The sequence below is a fragment of the Diuraphis noxia genome, unplaced genomic scaffold (assembly GCF_037042655.1).
Source record: "Diuraphis noxia isolate RWA-SAM2 unplaced genomic scaffold, SU_Dnox_SAM2 contig0001, whole genome shotgun sequence".
Lineage (NCBI taxonomy): Eukaryota > Metazoa > Arthropoda > Insecta > Hemiptera > Aphididae > Diuraphis > Diuraphis noxia.
In genome coordinates, this window is record NW_028301711.1 from 62,337,801 (window position 1) to 62,357,389 (window position 19,589).

A 19,589-nucleotide genomic window follows, 5' to 3' on the forward strand; every position below is an offset into this window, starting at 1 on the left:
AATGCACTTCTATAAATATTAAATATCATTCAATTGAATACTTGAATAGTCACAGACTTTTCTTGATAAAACGAATAAATTTATACATAATGATATTAATATACTAAACTGAATATCGTAGTAAAATTATTACTTGATATATTTTAATCGTTATCTATCTTATGTATAAAAATATATTGCTAGCATAATCACACGAAACGAGTTTATCACATACCTTGAGTCATAAAAGAGGTAGGTTTTTAACAGAGTATAAAAGTGCAGGGATTCAACTAGTTGTATATAGAAATTATTTAATGTTATTATTGTAGACATAAACTATGGTGAAGTTACATGATACATTGATGATAGATGTAATTGAACTTAAAAACTGCTAATCGATAAAAAAGTCATTAATAAAGTACTCGATACATAACTTTTTTTACTACTTAGATTTTAGTAAGTAGATATATTTTTAATTTTTACTTCTATTTTCAGAAAATAATTTTTTTTATGGGAGGATTCGTGATCATATTATCCGGTTCATTACATTCACCGATATCTATCATTAACGATTATCATGTCCCGTGATCATTAGGCCCCAATTATTAAACACACAAAATAAAATACAATTACGTATTTAATAATTTAGTTATTGTTTAATTCGAATAAAATAAATATTATTATCCATTATTAGTATTTAATAGTAACCTTAACTTATCGATTCCTTTATTTACCCTTTACCCATATAGTTGTTTTCAATTAGGTATCCGAAATGAAAATTTAACATTAAAAAAATAAATACCTATTACCATAAGTATAGAATGATTTTTTTTTAGCTATATTTTAACTGTCTCCAAAATTTATCTTTTATGCATTGAAAAACATGTGAAAAACTTCATTTCTAAAATAGACAAAAAAACATATTATACTGCACTAAACGTATACTTAAAATAAGTGCATTAGTTTTAAAATTATTTAATATCTGTATTCTGCAATAACATTTCAAATTCAAACTTAAAAACAATTTATTGTTTATTATTAAAAATAATAATTATTGTCTCAAAAAAGAAGTTAATGCAAATTATGTAATAGTATGATCTTGAATGTAATTTATAGGTAAACACTGTTATAAGAGTAAAATACTTTTCTCGATGAAAATAAAAAAAACGATGATCTCAATTTTTATAGAAAATCACACTGTGTGATAATTTATTATTGTAGATGAGGATTATTATAGCTACCTATCGTATAATGCTGCGACAATCGTATTTCGCGTGCATTCAAATTTCTAAAAAACGTTGAAAAAATGTCCTGATAATTTTTGAAACTTTTTTTTTAATGCTGGTGTTTTTTCAAATATAAATTGTTTCTACAAATATTATCTTTAATGCCTGTTTAAGTAGTATATTTAAGTAGTGTTTTTCACTCATCACAGAATGAAAAGTTGACTAAGGTCAAAGATGGGTGAAATTTAGCTTACGGCCTTTGTTTATTACATTTACATAGGAAATTAATTTAAAAAATGTAAATAACTTGATACAATCAGTCATAACTCATAGACCTATTTACCAATATAAATAAGTGTCGTTAAGAATTTTTTGTAGAAATTATGAATTATAAACATTGTATATAGGTATGCATAATCTGCTATTTTTTTTTAACCACAATTGGGGCTTATCATTAATTTAAACCGTAGTTCAAATGGACGTACCCATCAATTGGGCTTATAGGTATATTGATTAAAATATCGATAATACAATATAGCCACAATATTTTTTATATGCGTCTGAACTTAGAATTATCTCAAAAATCATCAAAAATTTTCTTTTCTATATCTAATATTAGAAGAATTATCACAAGCTTCCTCATAAGTTTTTACACCTATAACGAAAAAAAGGTAATGGATAATCATATTAATTTTTTACAAGCGTTTTAAATTTAAATATTTGTCGAGAATATTCACCCGTAAATTAACTTTTTTTTATTTTGTTGCAAATCAAAAACGAATAATTTTATAGACATTTGAAATTTTCACCAAATGTATCATCCATTATGATTTTCTATAATATAATTTAAAAAATATTTATACTATTTTTAAGTGATAAGTAAACAGACATTTTTTTCCTTTAATTATCGATATTCAAATTATCCCTTGGTAATAAAGTTTGAAAATGTTGTACACAATATTCTCATAAGTTGTTGTGATAGCAGTTTAAAAATATTAGTATACACGATTTTAAGTATTTAAATTTTGATAACATTTTATCAAAATCACGAAAATTTACAAATTAATTTGTTACAAATGTATAAAATATTCAATTTTTTTAGCTTAGCGTCGAAAATGTAAAACATTGTTTCTCATAAGTAATTTATAGTGTTTTTACTGTATCTAGCACAAACATCTAAAAGACAGACCTATATAAATACGAAACGACGAAACAGTTTTTTTTTAATATTTACTATTAAATAAATAACATTTGGAACAAATTTGATATTTAAACGGTGAATAACAATTTTATTTGTTTAACTGTAATAAGAAAACATTATGTTTGGATATTTTCAAAGTTTTTAAAGCATATAAAATAATATATTTTAAACCCACAATTTAATTTTTGAACGTAATTTTTGGACAATAATTAAATCAACATTTTGGAACAGTTTTGCATATAAGTACGAAATATGAAAATAATAATATTACAGTAATTCCCGCGGTGGTAGATAGGTTGGCAAACACGCGCACAGTCGTGCAGTGATAATATGCTGCCTCGCGATGATCGTCCAGCGCCGCCGTACGGCCTACGATATAACAATGTTGATATCGAAGTACTAAAATGTTTTGGTGTTATATGTTCTTATCAAATATTAAAACAATTCAGTTAACGACTGTATAATAAAATGTTACATATTATTTACCATCATCTGCCGCACTGCTTTCACACCCAACCTAACCGGGTCAAGGCTGTTGCGGTTCTTTTTACACGGGTTGGACTGGGATTTAGTCGTGTCATGTATACATGTACGTGTGTGTGAGTGAGGGGGGGGAGGGGTTTTGATTACAAAAAAAAAAAATTTGAATTAAAAACTAACGACCGTACAATAGGTACTGTTGTAAATATTTATGACAATATATATCATATATTATATTATTGTTTTACGAACGAGCGACCGCCGATCATAATATTGTTATGAATAATAATAATAATAATAATACGCCAGTGCGTCGGCGCGCGTCGTATCATTCCGTGAGCGGAGCAGCTGCTCGCGTCGCGCCGCGTTTATTCGCCATCGTACGCGGTACTTGGTCCTCAGACGTCAGTTGCAGTTTGCCGGGTCACGCGCACGACTGCGCCGCTTCGCCGTCCGGTCGCTTTTCGTTTGAATATTATATTTTGTATTGTACAACACACCGATTTGTTATCGTTTGGTTTTCTACACAACACCAGCTGCAGAGAATCTGGCGGCATTTTTAGCGATTCCGTCGTCAAAAATCCTGTCCAAGACTACGTGTACCTGTAACCTAGCCTATACCTACTCTGTAATATCGTTAAAATTTTCATAAATTTTCCCGCCGGACTGTATCATAATAACGTTGTCTGCAATTTTCCGCGTTCTGCAGCATTTCCCGCAACACACTTTGTCCGTCGAGATGGGTGACTGCGGCGATGCCGAGGATGAGGTAAACATATATACGACCTTTGTCGTATTAAAATAATATCGAATCGTCTATTCCGATGATTAAAGTCTCGTTGAGACGACAAGTTTATAGAATATCAAAAGCATCACATATACACGTATACCTGTCATGTTCAATAGTATATTATACATTTGTAATTATTGACTTAGGTTTATATAATTATATAATCAACTTATATATACTGAGATCAATAATATTAACAACAGTATTCTTGTTATTGTCTTACAGTTTGAAGACGCTCTGGAGGTGATTCCGGCGTGAGTATAAGACACTACAAAACATACATTTTTTTTTTTTATCAAACCTACACGATATTACTATAAATTATAAGTTTATAAAATATTTATGTTTTCCGATCTAGTTATTTCATGATTAGACGTAATAATACGTATGTAGGTAGATAGTAGGTATATATATAGGTATGTTCCAGCTATACCACAATACTGCTACATCTTACTGAACCATAACTTTTCTAGTGAACGGAGTCTAGATTATCAGTTATGTAAAATGTAAATATATAATTATTATATCTAATTAGATAGATAGATGTAAATTCCCTACATTATTAAATTTACTTTTTATTTGGATAATGAAAAAAGGAAATAATAATTTTACGGCTTAGTAGCTAGTTAATAGAAGTAGTATAGGTAGTTAATAGTATATAAGTGCAAACTGCAACGAATCAACGTGTAAAATTTTTATAGCAATTTTATATTGCAACTATAAACAATAAATAAGAAATAACAATTCGATTAGGTACATATGGGTATGGAAAAAATTAAGTAAAAATTAATTGAATAATTACAAGTAATAAATTGGTAGAATATCTTTTAAACGTATAACAGTTAAAATTGTATACCTAATTGATGTATAAATAAACTTGAAAAATAACACAAACAAAAGTATAGGAATTGAAGGTTGTGTTATGCTGGTTGGCTAGTGTAGAATAACTTCTGTATTAAATTTAAATTGTTGACAGTGTTCCTCATTATAATTGTATTATAATATGTTATTAAACACACGCGATGATAAAGTTGCATCATCACTATATAATATTACATCTGACAGAAAGGTAACATCTGAATAATATACAGTTTATAAATATCAAATATATATGATTCATGATCAATGACAATAATAACTAACAATGTACCTAGCTGCCAGCTGGTAAGTACTTAAAAAGTAAAAACTCGTGATGGTCAATGATTTTGATATAACTTTATATAAGTTTAATGTTTGAAGCCTATTAGCGTTATATAGCAGCTATAATATTTATGACGAGTATAAAGAAACCATATACATTTAAGCGTAAGAAAGGGAATAGCAGGTGCATACTATAGTACTATTATATATATATAAGTAAAAAGCTAATATGGGAATAGAAGTTAACATTTATATTAGGTATATTTCATATATTATTCGATTATTATTATATTATATAAATTATAAATAGCAGATACCTAAATACCTTAAAAACTATTAAAATTAAAATGAATTATTGAAAAAATACTAGAGTCATGAGTATAATTGCTAATTTCAGTTGTCTATAAATATCTCAAAAAAAGTCAAAATATTTTGAAAATTAAATCATGTAAAGAAAATTCCTATCTAAATAACTGGTAAATATTTCAAGTATCTACAACTTATACTTTTTGAATAATAACAAATATTTAAAATTGTTAGAGGATAATTAATCGTCTTCGTTACGCTATTTCATTAAATATTTTTAAATTATTTATAAACATTTTCAATTTTTAATCTAATTAGTATTTTTTTTTATAAATGACAATAACATTTTATTTCGTTATTTTAAATTTAAAAAAGCGGGTAAGTCGAGGATGTCGCTCTGCTGTACAGTAGGTTACAAGTGAGTTACTGTAATGGATGGAATTAAATTTGAATCCAATGATATTATATCATTGTATACGGAAAATGATTCTGAGCGAAGACGGTTTATCTGTCTAGGATATAATATTATAGATTATTAAAAATTTTCAAATCTTAGATTTAAAAAGAAATTTTTTTATGAATTTCTAGCTTAAAATAATTTGTGAATTTTCGTTGTCAAAATTCAAACTTTGAATGCTTTTGGCTCCTCAAAGTACCAACTAGATTAACTTTCTGATCGAACGAGGTACTGAAGTCAAAAATCGAAGCACTTTTACTGCCCCAAAACGTGATGACTGATGACAGATATAAAAAAAAAAAAAAAAATAAAACACATCTTGGTAAAATCAATACATCATTCATCGCTCCGCTCAGAATCTAAAAGTAATGTTATACAATACGTGTAACCAATGTGTCAGTAAATTATAAAAAAAAAAAAAAACAATTAAAAACACTGATTGGAACCAAAGTTGTTTAATTTGTCTGGCATTCCGATTACTTTCTGTAAATACATTTTTATAAATAAATGTTTTTTTAATAAATCCCTTTTCATGAGGACTCCTAAAGCTTAAGATAAAATAAAGTTTAGCTTCCCTCCCCTAGAAAACTTAAATTACATTTATAATATACATTCTAAAGTTATGATTTCAAAAATATATACATCATAGTTTTCTTTAAACAAAATGTAAAATAATGATTAATGAATGATAATGAATAATGTTGTATTATAAAATAATAAAATAAATAAAATCACTTTAATTTAATAACTTATAACGGCAGTAAAGCCATGAAGTTATATAATAAATAAAGTACTTCAAATTACACTTTTAATAAGTATTTTAATCAAATAAGAAAATTAGATATTCTATTATTTTCAGAAATAGTACTCATGAATGGTGTAATCATAACGCTTATCTATACAGGTTGTGCCGTGAAGACATACCCATTAGCCGTAAAGAAGGAATTGCCGCCCGGATAAAAACCAGTTTTTTGCCTTTTTATTTATAAACTAAAAACTAAAAACATTATTGAAAAACATGAGAAAATTGTAGAAAGGTCGATATTTTTAGCAAAATAAACTCTATAAAATAGGTATCTTAATTGTTTTCAAAAATTTTAAAATTTTAAAAATATTTTTTACCAAAAAATTGAATTAAATTAAAAAATAAAATAAAATACATGTTTACCTTTGTCTATGTGATTCTAATTAAAAAAAAAGCGGGTAAGTGGGTATCGCTCTGCTGTACATTAGGGGGTGGGGTGGACCTTTTACTAGGGTAGGTTAAATTTGAATGCAATGATAGGTATCATTGTATACGAAAAACGATTCTGAACGGAGATGGTTTATCTGTCTAGGGTATATTATAGATTATTAAACATTTTCAAATCTTAGATTTAAAAAGAAATTTGAATTTTTTCTAGCTTAGAATAATTTGCGAATTTTCGTGATTTTTACGTATGTTGTCAAAATTTAAATTTAAATGCTTGTAAAAAAAAAAAATGTGACTATGCATTTCTTTTATTTTTCAACTGCTATTGTAAAAATATTTTAGGAGCTTTGCATTAAATTTTCAAATCTTAGATAAAAAAGGAAAATTTTTTATCAATTTCTAGAATAGAATAATTTTCGAGATTTTTACGTATGTTGTCAAAATTAAAATTCGAATACATGTAAAAAAAAAAAATTGTGACTATGTATTTCTTTTATTTTGCATCTGCTATTGTAAAAATATGTTAGTAGCCTTGTATTAAATTTTCAAATCTTAGAATTAAAAAGAAAAACTTTTATGAATTTCTATCTAAAATAATTTGAACATTGCCGTAATTTTTACGTATTTAGTCAAAATTTGAACTGTAAATGCTTATAAAAAAAAAATGTGACTATATATCTCTTTTATTTTTCAACTGCTATTGGTACAATGTGTTAGAAGCCTTGTATTTAATTTTCAAATCTTTGATATAAAAAGAAAAACTTTTATGAATTTCTATCTAAGATAATTTGAAAATTGCCGTAATTTTTACGGATTAAGTCAATATATATTATATTTAAATATTATTATATATTCTATTTTGAAACAAATATTTTATTTTTCAATTAGGACGCATTTTGTATAAGGCATGGTTAATCAATTTTTCCAAAAACATTGCATGTAGTTATCATAATTCATAATACCTTATATTATCATAGATATACATCATATACTTGGTTTGAAGATAAATCGTTATCGTTAACGATTTCATAAAAATTTAAAACTCAAACGCTCAAAACATTTTTCCTATAATGAAGATTCAAATTTTCTCTATAACTATTTGAAGCAAAACTTATGGAAAACTTGGTGTTAAATTTTATAACCTTAGATATAAATACAAACAATATTATGAATTTTGAACTACAAAATAATTTGCAAATATTCATGGTTTTGACGAATTTTTGTCAATATTTGAACTTCAAATACTAATAAAAAAAAATTGTGCCTTTGTATTCTTATACATTTTTTAATCACTATAAGAATAACTTATGAGAAACTTTGTATTAAATTTTCAAGTATTTTGATAGGGCCAAAAACATTTAATCGACACTTCAAAAAAAAATTTTCAGAAAAAATTGAAAATTTCAGTTGTCTATAAATATTAAATATCTCAAAAATAGTCAAAATATTATGAAAATTAAATCATATAAAGAAAATGCCAATCTTAATAACTGGTAAAATTTTCAAGTATCTACGATTTATACTTTTTGAATAATAACAAATATTTAAAATCGTTTCAGGATAAATCGTTATCGTTAGGTACGCTATTTCGTAAAAATTTAAAATTCAAACGCACTTATATATATATTTTACATAATTTTTAAAATAAAAAATATTCTTAGTATTTAGTAATCGTATTATATTATATATATATATATATATATATATATGGAATATGTATACAGGGTGGTTTTTTTATCGAAGAACACTCATACTCATACACTCATACTTTTTTAAATAATGAGTGTTCTTCGATAAAAAAATCACCCTGTATATAAATATTATTAGTGAATCTAGTTAGTGCATTGGAAAGGTCAAATTTAGAAATTCCTAGTAGTTTTCAAAAGAACCAGGAAAAAAAAAAAAAAAAAAAAAAATAAGGAAAAAACAGGAATTTTTACGCAAAATCAATCTTTGAGAAAATTGAAAATATAGGTGTATCTACAAATTACAGTAGACACATGGAATTTTCACTGAATGTTTATACTGGAATTTCTTATACTTGATAAAATTTTCAAACTATTTCAAATCTTTTTAAGTTATTTATAGATATTTTGAATATTCAATCTTTTTTTTTTATAAATGACAATAAAATTGTCCTCATTGCGGGTAAAAAAAGCTTCAAAATGTATAACAATTTTAATTTTTTTTTTCTAACTATTCAAAGTTCAAATTTTGACAAAATTTATTTAATTGAAAATTTACAAATTCTTTAGTTGTTAAAAATGTATTAAATATTTATCTTTTATAGCTAAGGATTGAAAATTTAAAACATGGTTACCACGTAAGTAATAAGAAATCTAGTTGGTGCATTGGGAGGACAAATTTTGATATTCCATGTAGTTTTCAAAAGCCTCGAGAAAAACAAAAAATAATTAAGAAAAAACGGAAATTTTTAAGAAAATTGATTTTATAATATCGGTATTACTCTGAAATAAATTACCGTAGACACAAACAATTTTCACTGAATGTTTATGCTTACATATTCTATACTTTTTTTTTATAGATATCAATACAATTTTATTAATTGGGTCATAAAACTTGAAATTTTAATACAAGGTTCCTATAAGCTTATATATAATAGCAGTCGGAAAATATTAAACATACATAGGCACATTTTTTTTTAATAACCATTTAAAGTTCAATTTTGACAACATTTATTTAATTGAAAATTTACAAATTATTCAGTTGTTAAAAATTTATAAAACATTTAAGTTTTATACCTAAGGATTAAAAATTTAGAATATGGTTCTACGTAAGTAGTTAATTCTGTTGAAAAAAATCTAAAAACTATAGAGACACAGCTTTTTTTTACAATTATTCTAAGTTCAAATCAATAATCAAAAATATCAATTATAGTTATATTGTTGTAATTTTAAAATATTATTCGCGGGTAAATTTCTAGAGTATACTTTATATTCTAATATTAATAGTTATTGTCGTTAATGATGACTTTTATTGATACTGTATAATAAATTGTATATACATAATATGAATGACTGAGTGAGTCGTGTACATAATGAATCTGATTTGATTAATTTGGAATTTATTTTATAGGTATCTTCATTTTTTTTTTTTTTTTAAATAATAACAATGCAATAAATTAATATAGTATAACATATTCTAGACTGATAAACCGTCTCCATTCAGAATCGTTTTTCGTATACATTGATATTATATCATTGAATTCAAATTTATTACCATCCATTATAGTAAACCACTTGTAACCTACTATATAGCAGAGCGACATCCACTTATACTTATACCCGCTTTTGTTTTTTAATTATTCTAGATAAAATCTTTTTCAATCGGTAAAAACTTGAAAATTAAATGCAAAGTTCCACTATTATTTTAGCCATGAGATATTTTCAACTTTTAAAACATACTTTTAATTATTCAATTTTAGTATTTTTATAAGTATGGTAAAATGATACAACTTCTCCGCTCAGAATTGTTTTTCGTATGTAATGATTTAACATTGACCTCAAAAATAACACATCCATTACAAAGACATGCTCGATGACTTGCCCACATTTTCTCTGTTTTATCTTATGATACAATTTGTACATGCATTTATTGAATTTATTCATAAATATTATGATACCTCTACACGACTTTATATAGTACATTAATAATATTATTTTTTTTTTAACGATTGTGTTGGTTTCATTCAATGATTGTAATACTAATATGTATTTGTAAAAGGAACAAAGTGAATACTCTATACGGCATACAAATATAAGCATTGAAAACAAGCTATAGCTGGTACCTAAGGTAAAGGTTAGTTTTAGGAGACTTTTAAGGTTAGTTTTAGTTGACTTTAAACTGGATTGTAATTTGTAATATATATACTCGTATATTTATTATACACATATACTTATTTATATTGTATGATGTATAGTATATAATATATATAGGTACCTACTGATGTTACTGATGATATTCAGAAAGGTCACCTATTTGGCAGAAAACTAGCGGACTATAATTTCATTCGAAAATACAAGATGAAACAAACGAAACAACGAATGTCACTATAATAAAATAAAATAAGTAAAATGTTTATGATAATTATTATGATAATATTGATGATCGTATAAGCTTACCAATATAGAAAATTAAAATGTACATCTGATATCATAATAGTCATATACTTGAAACTCGAGAATCTAAATCAAAAAAGCTGTTAAGTGCACGATGTCGCTCTGCTATACAGGGTGATTCTTTTAAGTGGGTACACTAATTATCTCGAAAAGTATTGACTTTTCGAAATATTTTTTTACATGGTTTCAAGTTGTTAAAAAACCAACCTTTTTATTAAAAAATTATATTTTTTATCCTTATAATTTTTTAAGTTTTTTACTTTTTTGAATGACAACATAAAGTTTTAATTTCATATTCCAAAGCATAATATTTTTCCAAGTATTTTGATTCATAAAAATCGAATTTAGGACGATTAGTTTATGAGTTATATGTATTTAAAGTTTAGAAAAGCGGAGTAGTGGACAAACACTTTGCGGGATAACCCTGTACCACTCCACTCTGCCAATCTAAACATTAAATACTTATAACTCAAAAACTACTAGCCCTAAATTCGATTTGTATGAATCAAAATACTTAGAAAAATATTCTGCTTTGGAATATGAAATTAAAACTCTATGTTGTCATTCAAAAAAGTAAAAAACTTAAAAAATGATAAGGATAAAAAATATTTAAAAATATAATTTTTTAATTAAAACGTTGGTTTTTTAACAACTTGAAACCATGTAAAAAAATATTTTGAAAATAGTAAATACTTTTCGAGATAATTAGTGTACCCACTTAAAAGAATTACCTTGTACAGTATATAGGTTGTAAGAGTCTTACTGTAATAGATGGTATTAAATTTGAATTCAATGATAGAATATCATTGTATATAAAAACGATTCTGAGAGGAGACGGTTTATCAGTCTAGGACAGGGGTCGGGAACCTAGCTGCGGCTCCGGAGCCGCATGTGGCTCTTTAACTAGCAACCTGCGGCTCTTTGGATAATTATCAATATATCGATATCAGTAAAATATAAATTATATTATACTAAATAATATTATATTTGTATAAACAATAATAATAATAATATAAATATAAATAATAATGAATTAATGAAATAAAGTTTTCCATATTTTCTAAATTTAAGACGTATTATTATGTTTTTATTGCCTACTAAAAAAAGGTTGTTCAAACCTGCAGTGTGGCTCTTGGATACCATAGTTTTGTATTTTTTTGAAAAAATGGCTCTTTCCTACGAAAAGGTTCCCGACCCCTGGTCTAGGATATTATGTTATACTATATTAATTTATTATATTGTTATATGTTATTATTTAAAAAAAAAAATGAAGATACCTATAAAATAAATTCCAAATTAATCAAATTAGATTCATTATGATGTACACGACTCACTCAGTCATTCATATTAGGTATATACAATTTATTATACAGTATCAATATAAGTCATTAACAACAATAACTATTAATATTAGAATATAAAGTATACTCTAGAAATTTACCCGCGAATAATATTTTAAAATTACAACAATATAACTATAATTGATATTTTTGATTATTTAATATGTAATTTCATCCAAATTTGAACTTAGAATAATTATAAAAAAAAGCTGTGTTTCTATAGTTTTCAGATTTTTTTGCAGCAGAATTAACTACTTACATTGTTACCTTATTTTAAATTTTTAATCCTCAGGTATAAAATTTAAACGTTCTATAAATGTTTAACAACTGAATAATTTGTAAATTTTCAATTAAATAAATTTTGTCAAAAATTGAACTTTAAATGGTTATTAAAAAAAAATGTGCCTATGTATGTTTAATATTTTCCAACTGCTATTATATATAAGATATAAGCTTATAGAAACCTTGTATTAAATTTTCAAGTTTTATGACCCAATTAATAAAATTGTATTGACATTTATAAAAAAAAAGTATAGATCATGTAAGCATAAACATTCAGTGAAAATTGTTTGTGTCTACGGCAATTTATTTCAGAGTAATACCGATATCTATAAAATCAATTTTCTTAAAAATTTATTTTGCGTAAAAATTCCCGTTTTTTCTCAATTATTTTTTGTTATTGAAAAAAAATGACCCTCTGTATGTTTAATATTTTCCAACTGCTATTATATAAACTTATGGGTATCTTGTATTAAATGTTCAAGTTCAAGTTTTATAACCCAATCCGCCAATGAATACAATTGTAATGACATTTATAAAAAAAAAAAAAAAAAAAAAAAAACGGAAAAACGGGTAATTTAAAATGTCTACAAATAACTTAAAAATATTTGAAAATTTTAGCAATCATGGAATTAATAAAATAAACATAACGTGTAAATTTCAAGTTTGTACAGTTAATTTGTTTTTGAATGACATTTAAGTTGGAATATCGGTATTCGAGAAATTGAGTGAATACTGAATATCCAACATATATTATAATTTAAATGCTCATAAAAATTTAATTTGACTTTCCGGTAGAGTTTTTAACTTGATAAAATTAAACAAACGCATGAGGAATCTTGTATTAAATTTCAAATCTTAGATTTAGAAAAATAAATTTTTATGAATTTTTATCTCAAATAAAATTGTATATTTTTGTTGTTTTTATGTATTTTTGTCAATATTCGAACTTTCAATGCTTATTAAAATTGCGGCTTTGTATTTTTAATATTTTTTAACTACCATTGTGAATATATTATATTAGTAGCCTTTATTAAATTTTGAAGGTTTTTTACCCAGCGAATAACATTTTATTGTCATTTATAAAAAAAAAAACTAAAAAGATTAAAATTTCAAATGTCTATAAATAACTTTAAAAGGTTTGAAATATTTTGAAAATTTTTTCAAGTATAGAATATGCCAGTATTCAATGAAAATTTCATGTGTCTACGGTAATTTGTTTTAGAGTAACACCAATATTTAAAGACTAAAATTGATTTTCTCAAAAATATTGACAATTGTCTATTTATGCCATGAACCTAATCACACAGTTCTTTAGTGTTCTACCGTAATTTTTAAGACATTATATATTATACGTAAAACAACAATATCTCATCAAACGATTTTTTTATTCTGGTTCAATGCAAAAATAAATATTTGTAGATACTTGAAACTTTTACTTAGTGTTGATATTTACATTTTCAATTTATCGTATGATTTTCAAAATATTTTGACTCTTGTTGAGCTATTTATAGACATTTTAAGTTTTAAATTTATTTTTAGTAAGTATAATATTTTTTTCTCTTGGTCAAAAATTTTAAAATTTTAATACAATAGGTTTCTTATAAGTTATATCATAGTGATTTCTAAAGACACGTACCTAAGTATTAATTTGTTTTAAAATGTAATACATTGTTCCTCATAATAAGTAGTTAGTTTATTATACTTCAAAAATCTAAAAAAGTAGTGTAATGTACCTATACTCTTAATTTTCTCTTATAGACATTTGAAGATCAAATTTGGTTATAATTCATCATTTAAACAAAGAATAAAGATTATAGTTATTTTGTTATAATTAAAAAATATTTTCCGTGGAGATTTAAAATGTATATGTACCTATACCTATACTATTATATTTTATATTATATATACACACTTCAATTTTCAAAACATTTGGATTAATTTAATGCTGTTAACTCATATCGTGTTCCCATAAATACTTAATAGTAAAATAAATTAATATAATAATAATTTATAGCAATATATTATTTAATATTTATATAATAATATGCCGTCTCTTCTCAGAATCGTTTTTTGTGTGCAATAATTCATACAATCGATTATAGTAACTACTTACACGAATAGGTATACAGTTGATTCATATTTACAACAGAGATGGTGTAGAGCGGCTACCCACTTCCCTCCTGTTTTTGGTTATTTTATTACAATTTTTTAGTTATATTTAAAATGTTTTTTTATTTAACACTGGACTCTTTTCATTCCTAAAAGAGGGCAGTCTGCATTTCATAAGTAACTGAGCATTTCAAAATTCTAAGTACGGCCTTACTTGTACCCATTATATTCTACCACTTGCAAAGATTTTATAAATTAAATTTAAAAATCCATCTAAATATTTTATGCAAGTAATTAAATTTAAATGAATTTCTCACAAATGATCTTTCATATAACTTAGAATAGGAAGGAAATTTCTCTACTAATAAATATTTACCGTGCACTTTACATCAGGCCTGTATCTAGAAATTTTTCATTGTGCTGAGGTCCAAAAAACTATACAGTATTATAATTTTAGTCCATATAACAAAGCTATATGAACCTATTATATATATATTTATATATTATATAAAATATATAATATATATGACGGTCGTTTGATCAAAAACCATTTGTAGAGGATTGATACATCTTTCAGTTAATGGTTAGTTCATAGGTTAGGTATACACAATTTATTGGTAAGAATCGTAACATTATAATATAGAAACAAGTAAACAAACTGAGAAAATTACTCTATTATACGATTCTGAACGGATACCGTGTGTGTAGGCATGAATATTTGAAAACGTATGGTCGACAACAATAGCAAAATGTAGGTAGATTTATTATAATACAGTGTACAATAATCGGTATCATGTCTTTACGCCGACGGTATCAACGCCGACGGTATCTACGCCGACGGCATCTACGACATCCCAATAATCATGTAATTAATTAAAAAATCAAAAATATATAAGTTCCCTAGTTTAGTACTTATAATTCATGTGCCACGTATATTATTATAATTTATCATTATAGTCCCTTCATCGTAAAAAATAATGATGATCCATTTAAAAATATTAGATATTTAACTTGTTATGTTTAATGCGATCAATTGTGAACATCATTATAACTTAATGTTCAGACCTTTTATTGATAAAGTATTAATTAAATGTTTTAAGATATATAGGTACATAATAGATAATGTTATGTGTTTTATTAACAAATTAACATTACGTGTAAATAGTCATTTAAAATTAAAATAGGTTCATCACACAATGGGTATTACATAAAAACCTTATGTAATCTTTATTTTTATATATATATTTACGTTAAATTTAAATGATGATTCTTTTTTAGTGTTTTGTTACTGTAAACACTATTTTTTATATTCCATTTTTCATTATTTAGATTACTGAAGTATCATCAAACAATAATAATATAACTTAATATTAGTCAATGTTTTATCAGTGCTTAACTTTATTGCAGTCTATTATTTATTTTAGCTGTATATTAGTTTTTTTTGTTGCCGAATAAATACAATGTTATCTATTAACTAATTTGTTATATAATGTTAATTATAATTTTATATTACGTATTCTAATTCTAAATATTATTATTTTGTAGAAACAATATTTAAAACAAAAATAAACTAATAATTGTGTCGTAGTTCTGTGAGTTCAGAGTTAAATTACATAGATTAGGGTGTCTCAAAATGATCCGAAAAAAATATGCTAATTAAACATATGACAAAAATTATTTATATTATATGATAAGTAAATAATTTGAGAGATATACTCATATTAGCAAATTCTCAAAAATCATATTTTTTAAAATTGTATTATGTTCCAAATTAATTTAACCTAAAAAATAAGCTACTTAACTTAGATAAATCTTTTTACCATCAAAATTTTTCTTATAATCAGATTCTCAAAAAGTCTATTTTGGATTCATCATTTCATCCAAAAAATGTTATATCAATTTTTTAATTTTTTATTCATTAAAAAAAAATTATACTAAAAATGTCTATGAATTATATAGAAAAAAAAATTTTTAATATTGAATACAATACTTACAAAACTTATTCTATGTGTCAGATCATCGTGAGACAGAATAATTTTTTAGCATTTTAGTTGTTAGTTTTATAAATAGTTTTGTGGTTTTAATGAGGAGCACATATATAATGTTTTTTCCATTTTTTCCCCGCGAATACTTTGAGGATACCTTACAAAATCTTTTTTACCTAAGTGCATACTTTTTTAGAAAGATAATTGATACAGGTTATGCTTCATTGAAATATTTATCGGATTCTTATAATATATTATGATTATTGACTATAGTCAAATAATTACTCTAATATAGGTATGCTAAAAAAGGTAGGTACATCACAAAATTATAGAAACTACAAATTTATGCTTATCGAAACATCACCAAATTTTTACATTCTTGATAAATTATCATTTTTGATGTTTGTATATTTTGCATATCATTAACATTGGCACTATAGCGGAGACTAGAACATTTCATACTTTTAATGCATTAACGGACCATATAGCTGGTCCTATGTTTGTTGTCATTGCTATATAGATAATAATGTAATTAACTAAAAAAAAGTGTGTATATCATATTTAAGAATGACATGTAAAATAAGTTATTGCACATATACATAAGATTCTGAAACGATTTTCAGCTAAATATATTTTTTTAAGCAGGCACATACACAAGAAGGGTTAGGGGTTCAACCCTCCCCAACCAAAAAAAAAAAACTTCAGGAAAATTATTAAATATATTTTTATTGAGTGAAAGTGGTTTATGTCTATCAAGAAGAGAAATATATATCTGCAGTTTTATAGCTCGCATTTCCGTCGTAATATAAATTACATTCTCGATTAGTACTCGATCGAATAGTGTTTTTAAAATTAAAATTTGTATCATAAAAATAAATATTTTTATATTACCTAAAAATTAACATTCTAAAATATATTTAAGTTGTTAATGAGAAATAAATAATTCTGTAGTTGAAATTATATAATCTTATTTTTAGGTTAGATTATATAAATATGAAACTGTATAACCTAAAATCTCCCTCCCCCTCCCCAAAATAATAAAAATATTTTGTGTACGCGCCTATTTTTAAGGAGATTTAATTGTATATTTTACATTTATATTGTTCCAGTCGGTGGCGATGGTTGTGCTGGTAAATAATAAATCGTGGACTTACAACCAATTAAATTTCGATTTATTCTATATTTCTATAAAAGATACGATATTTATACAGTGTGGTACGTGGGTATATATTAAAATAATTCACATCTGCGGTCCCTCAGCTGCCAAGCACAGGTGACAGGATACTTTGAAATGAAAGAGGACATGCCCTATAAATTGTATGTTCAATTAATAATGTTAAATGCTTAAATAATACCCAGGTCTATGTGTCACCTCCTGCTCCAAGACATGGGTAATACCCAAGACTCATGTTTTTGGGAAACCTTATTTTTTTTCCATCATCATACCAACCAATGCAATGTTATTTCTCATAATATACCTATATATTAAAAATTACAATATAACCTTTTCCTTATTGTTGTTTTGTATACTATAGATTATAGATATTAAATAGGCGACGATGACCCAATAGCACGTGTCACCACTCGCACACAATACACATAGGTTTGTACACAATTCAATCTTAATAATAGGACTGTAACGACTGTAACTGTATTACAAAGTCGGAAAAAATTCTAAAAGCCTATCACAAGATTTTTGGTGTTATTTTTATCCGAGGATGCCAGTTTAAAAGAATAAAAATTATAAAACAAAAAAAATACTAATAACTAAATAATAAACGAATAATATTTCATTAGTAATAAAGTAAAATATTTACAAGAAGCTCCCTCTTTATTATAATGCTGCTCAACAAATAGCATTTTATAGGTCATTATAGAAACCTAATTATTATTATCACTTAATTATTGGCTATGTAACTATGTAAGAACTAGTGTATAGGTACGTGTTGTGTATTACAGACGATCCTTCACTACTACTCGATAATATAGTCGACTGTATTTTACTTATATATTCGTTATAGAACGGAACTGAGGCATTCGTTCAGTTAATCTGTATAACTAATTCATGTGGAATAATATCCAAAAATGGAAACAAATGAAATGAAATTTTTAATCTTATTAAATTAAATTCAAAATAATAACTTTTAAACTAGGATTGAAATTGAAAAAGAAATATGAAATATAATTAATTAATTCGGATACATACAAGTAAAAATGATGAAATATGATAAATCTGACAAATTTTCACTTAGATTTGATTTTAGATATAAACTGATGACACTTTTATCATAAAAAGAACTTCGATAATATTAACAAAATGAATGACCTATATTTGGATGAAAAGATTTTATATATTACTGATAAACTCATGTTTTATATATTTTATTATAGTTTATGAATTATAAAAATGCCTGTTTCTAATAAACTAATAATTGTATTATTATACAGGCAATTTATGTATGAAGAATCAATTTGATTTTTCGATAATCTGAATTTGCTTAAAGTATAAACGAATGAAAATGTAACTTTTAAAATGTTCACCCATTAGATTCATGTAAATTAATGATTGATTATAATTTATATTATTAAATGTTTGAGTACATTAGTTAAATTAATAAATTTAATACATTAATACCGTTTGAAAAAAATTTAAAATTATATGTACTTAATAACGTTTTTGAATTTTGTATGCAGTTTTTTTAAATTCAGTTTTATTGTTTACAGGCACTGTAAAATGGACTTGAATACTGCTTTATCGGATTCCAAAATTGCTATACATTTGTTTTTCAACAATAAATTTGACGATGCTCAACATATATTAGAACCATGGTATGTACCTACTTTTAATACTATAATATATATATGAAATTGATGTATTTTATGTATTTACAATATTAACAATAATACAATTTAGTTATAATATAGTTAGTAGCATTTAGGATAAGAAAGATACTATTACGTTT

General features: G+C 24.9%; 1 protein-coding gene across 4 annotated transcripts in view; it reads left to right on the forward strand.

Moving 5' to 3' along the window:
• The first annotated feature begins 3,271 nt into the window (after positions 1-3,271).
• LOC107167486 (tetratricopeptide repeat protein 39B-like) overlaps positions 3,272-19,589 on the forward strand; it is a 56,315-nt gene continuing 39,997 nt past the window's right edge. Inside the window, exons 1-5 of one of the 4 annotated variants that reach the window (XM_089215703.1) lie at positions 3,272-3,655; positions 3,902-3,930; positions 17,736-17,943; positions 18,162-18,229; positions 19,351-19,455. In XM_089215703.1, the coding sequence (XP_089071829.1) occupies positions 19,361-19,455 (95 nt within the window). In that variant the 5' untranslated portion in view covers positions 3,272-3,655; positions 3,902-3,930; positions 17,736-17,943; positions 18,162-18,229; positions 19,351-19,360. Of the gene's footprint in view, positions 3,656-3,900; positions 3,931-17,735; positions 17,944-18,161; positions 18,230-19,350; positions 19,456-19,589 lie in introns of those variants that run through there. The other 3 variants (XM_089215701.1, XM_089215702.1, XM_089215705.1) reach the window with 3 other exon arrangements.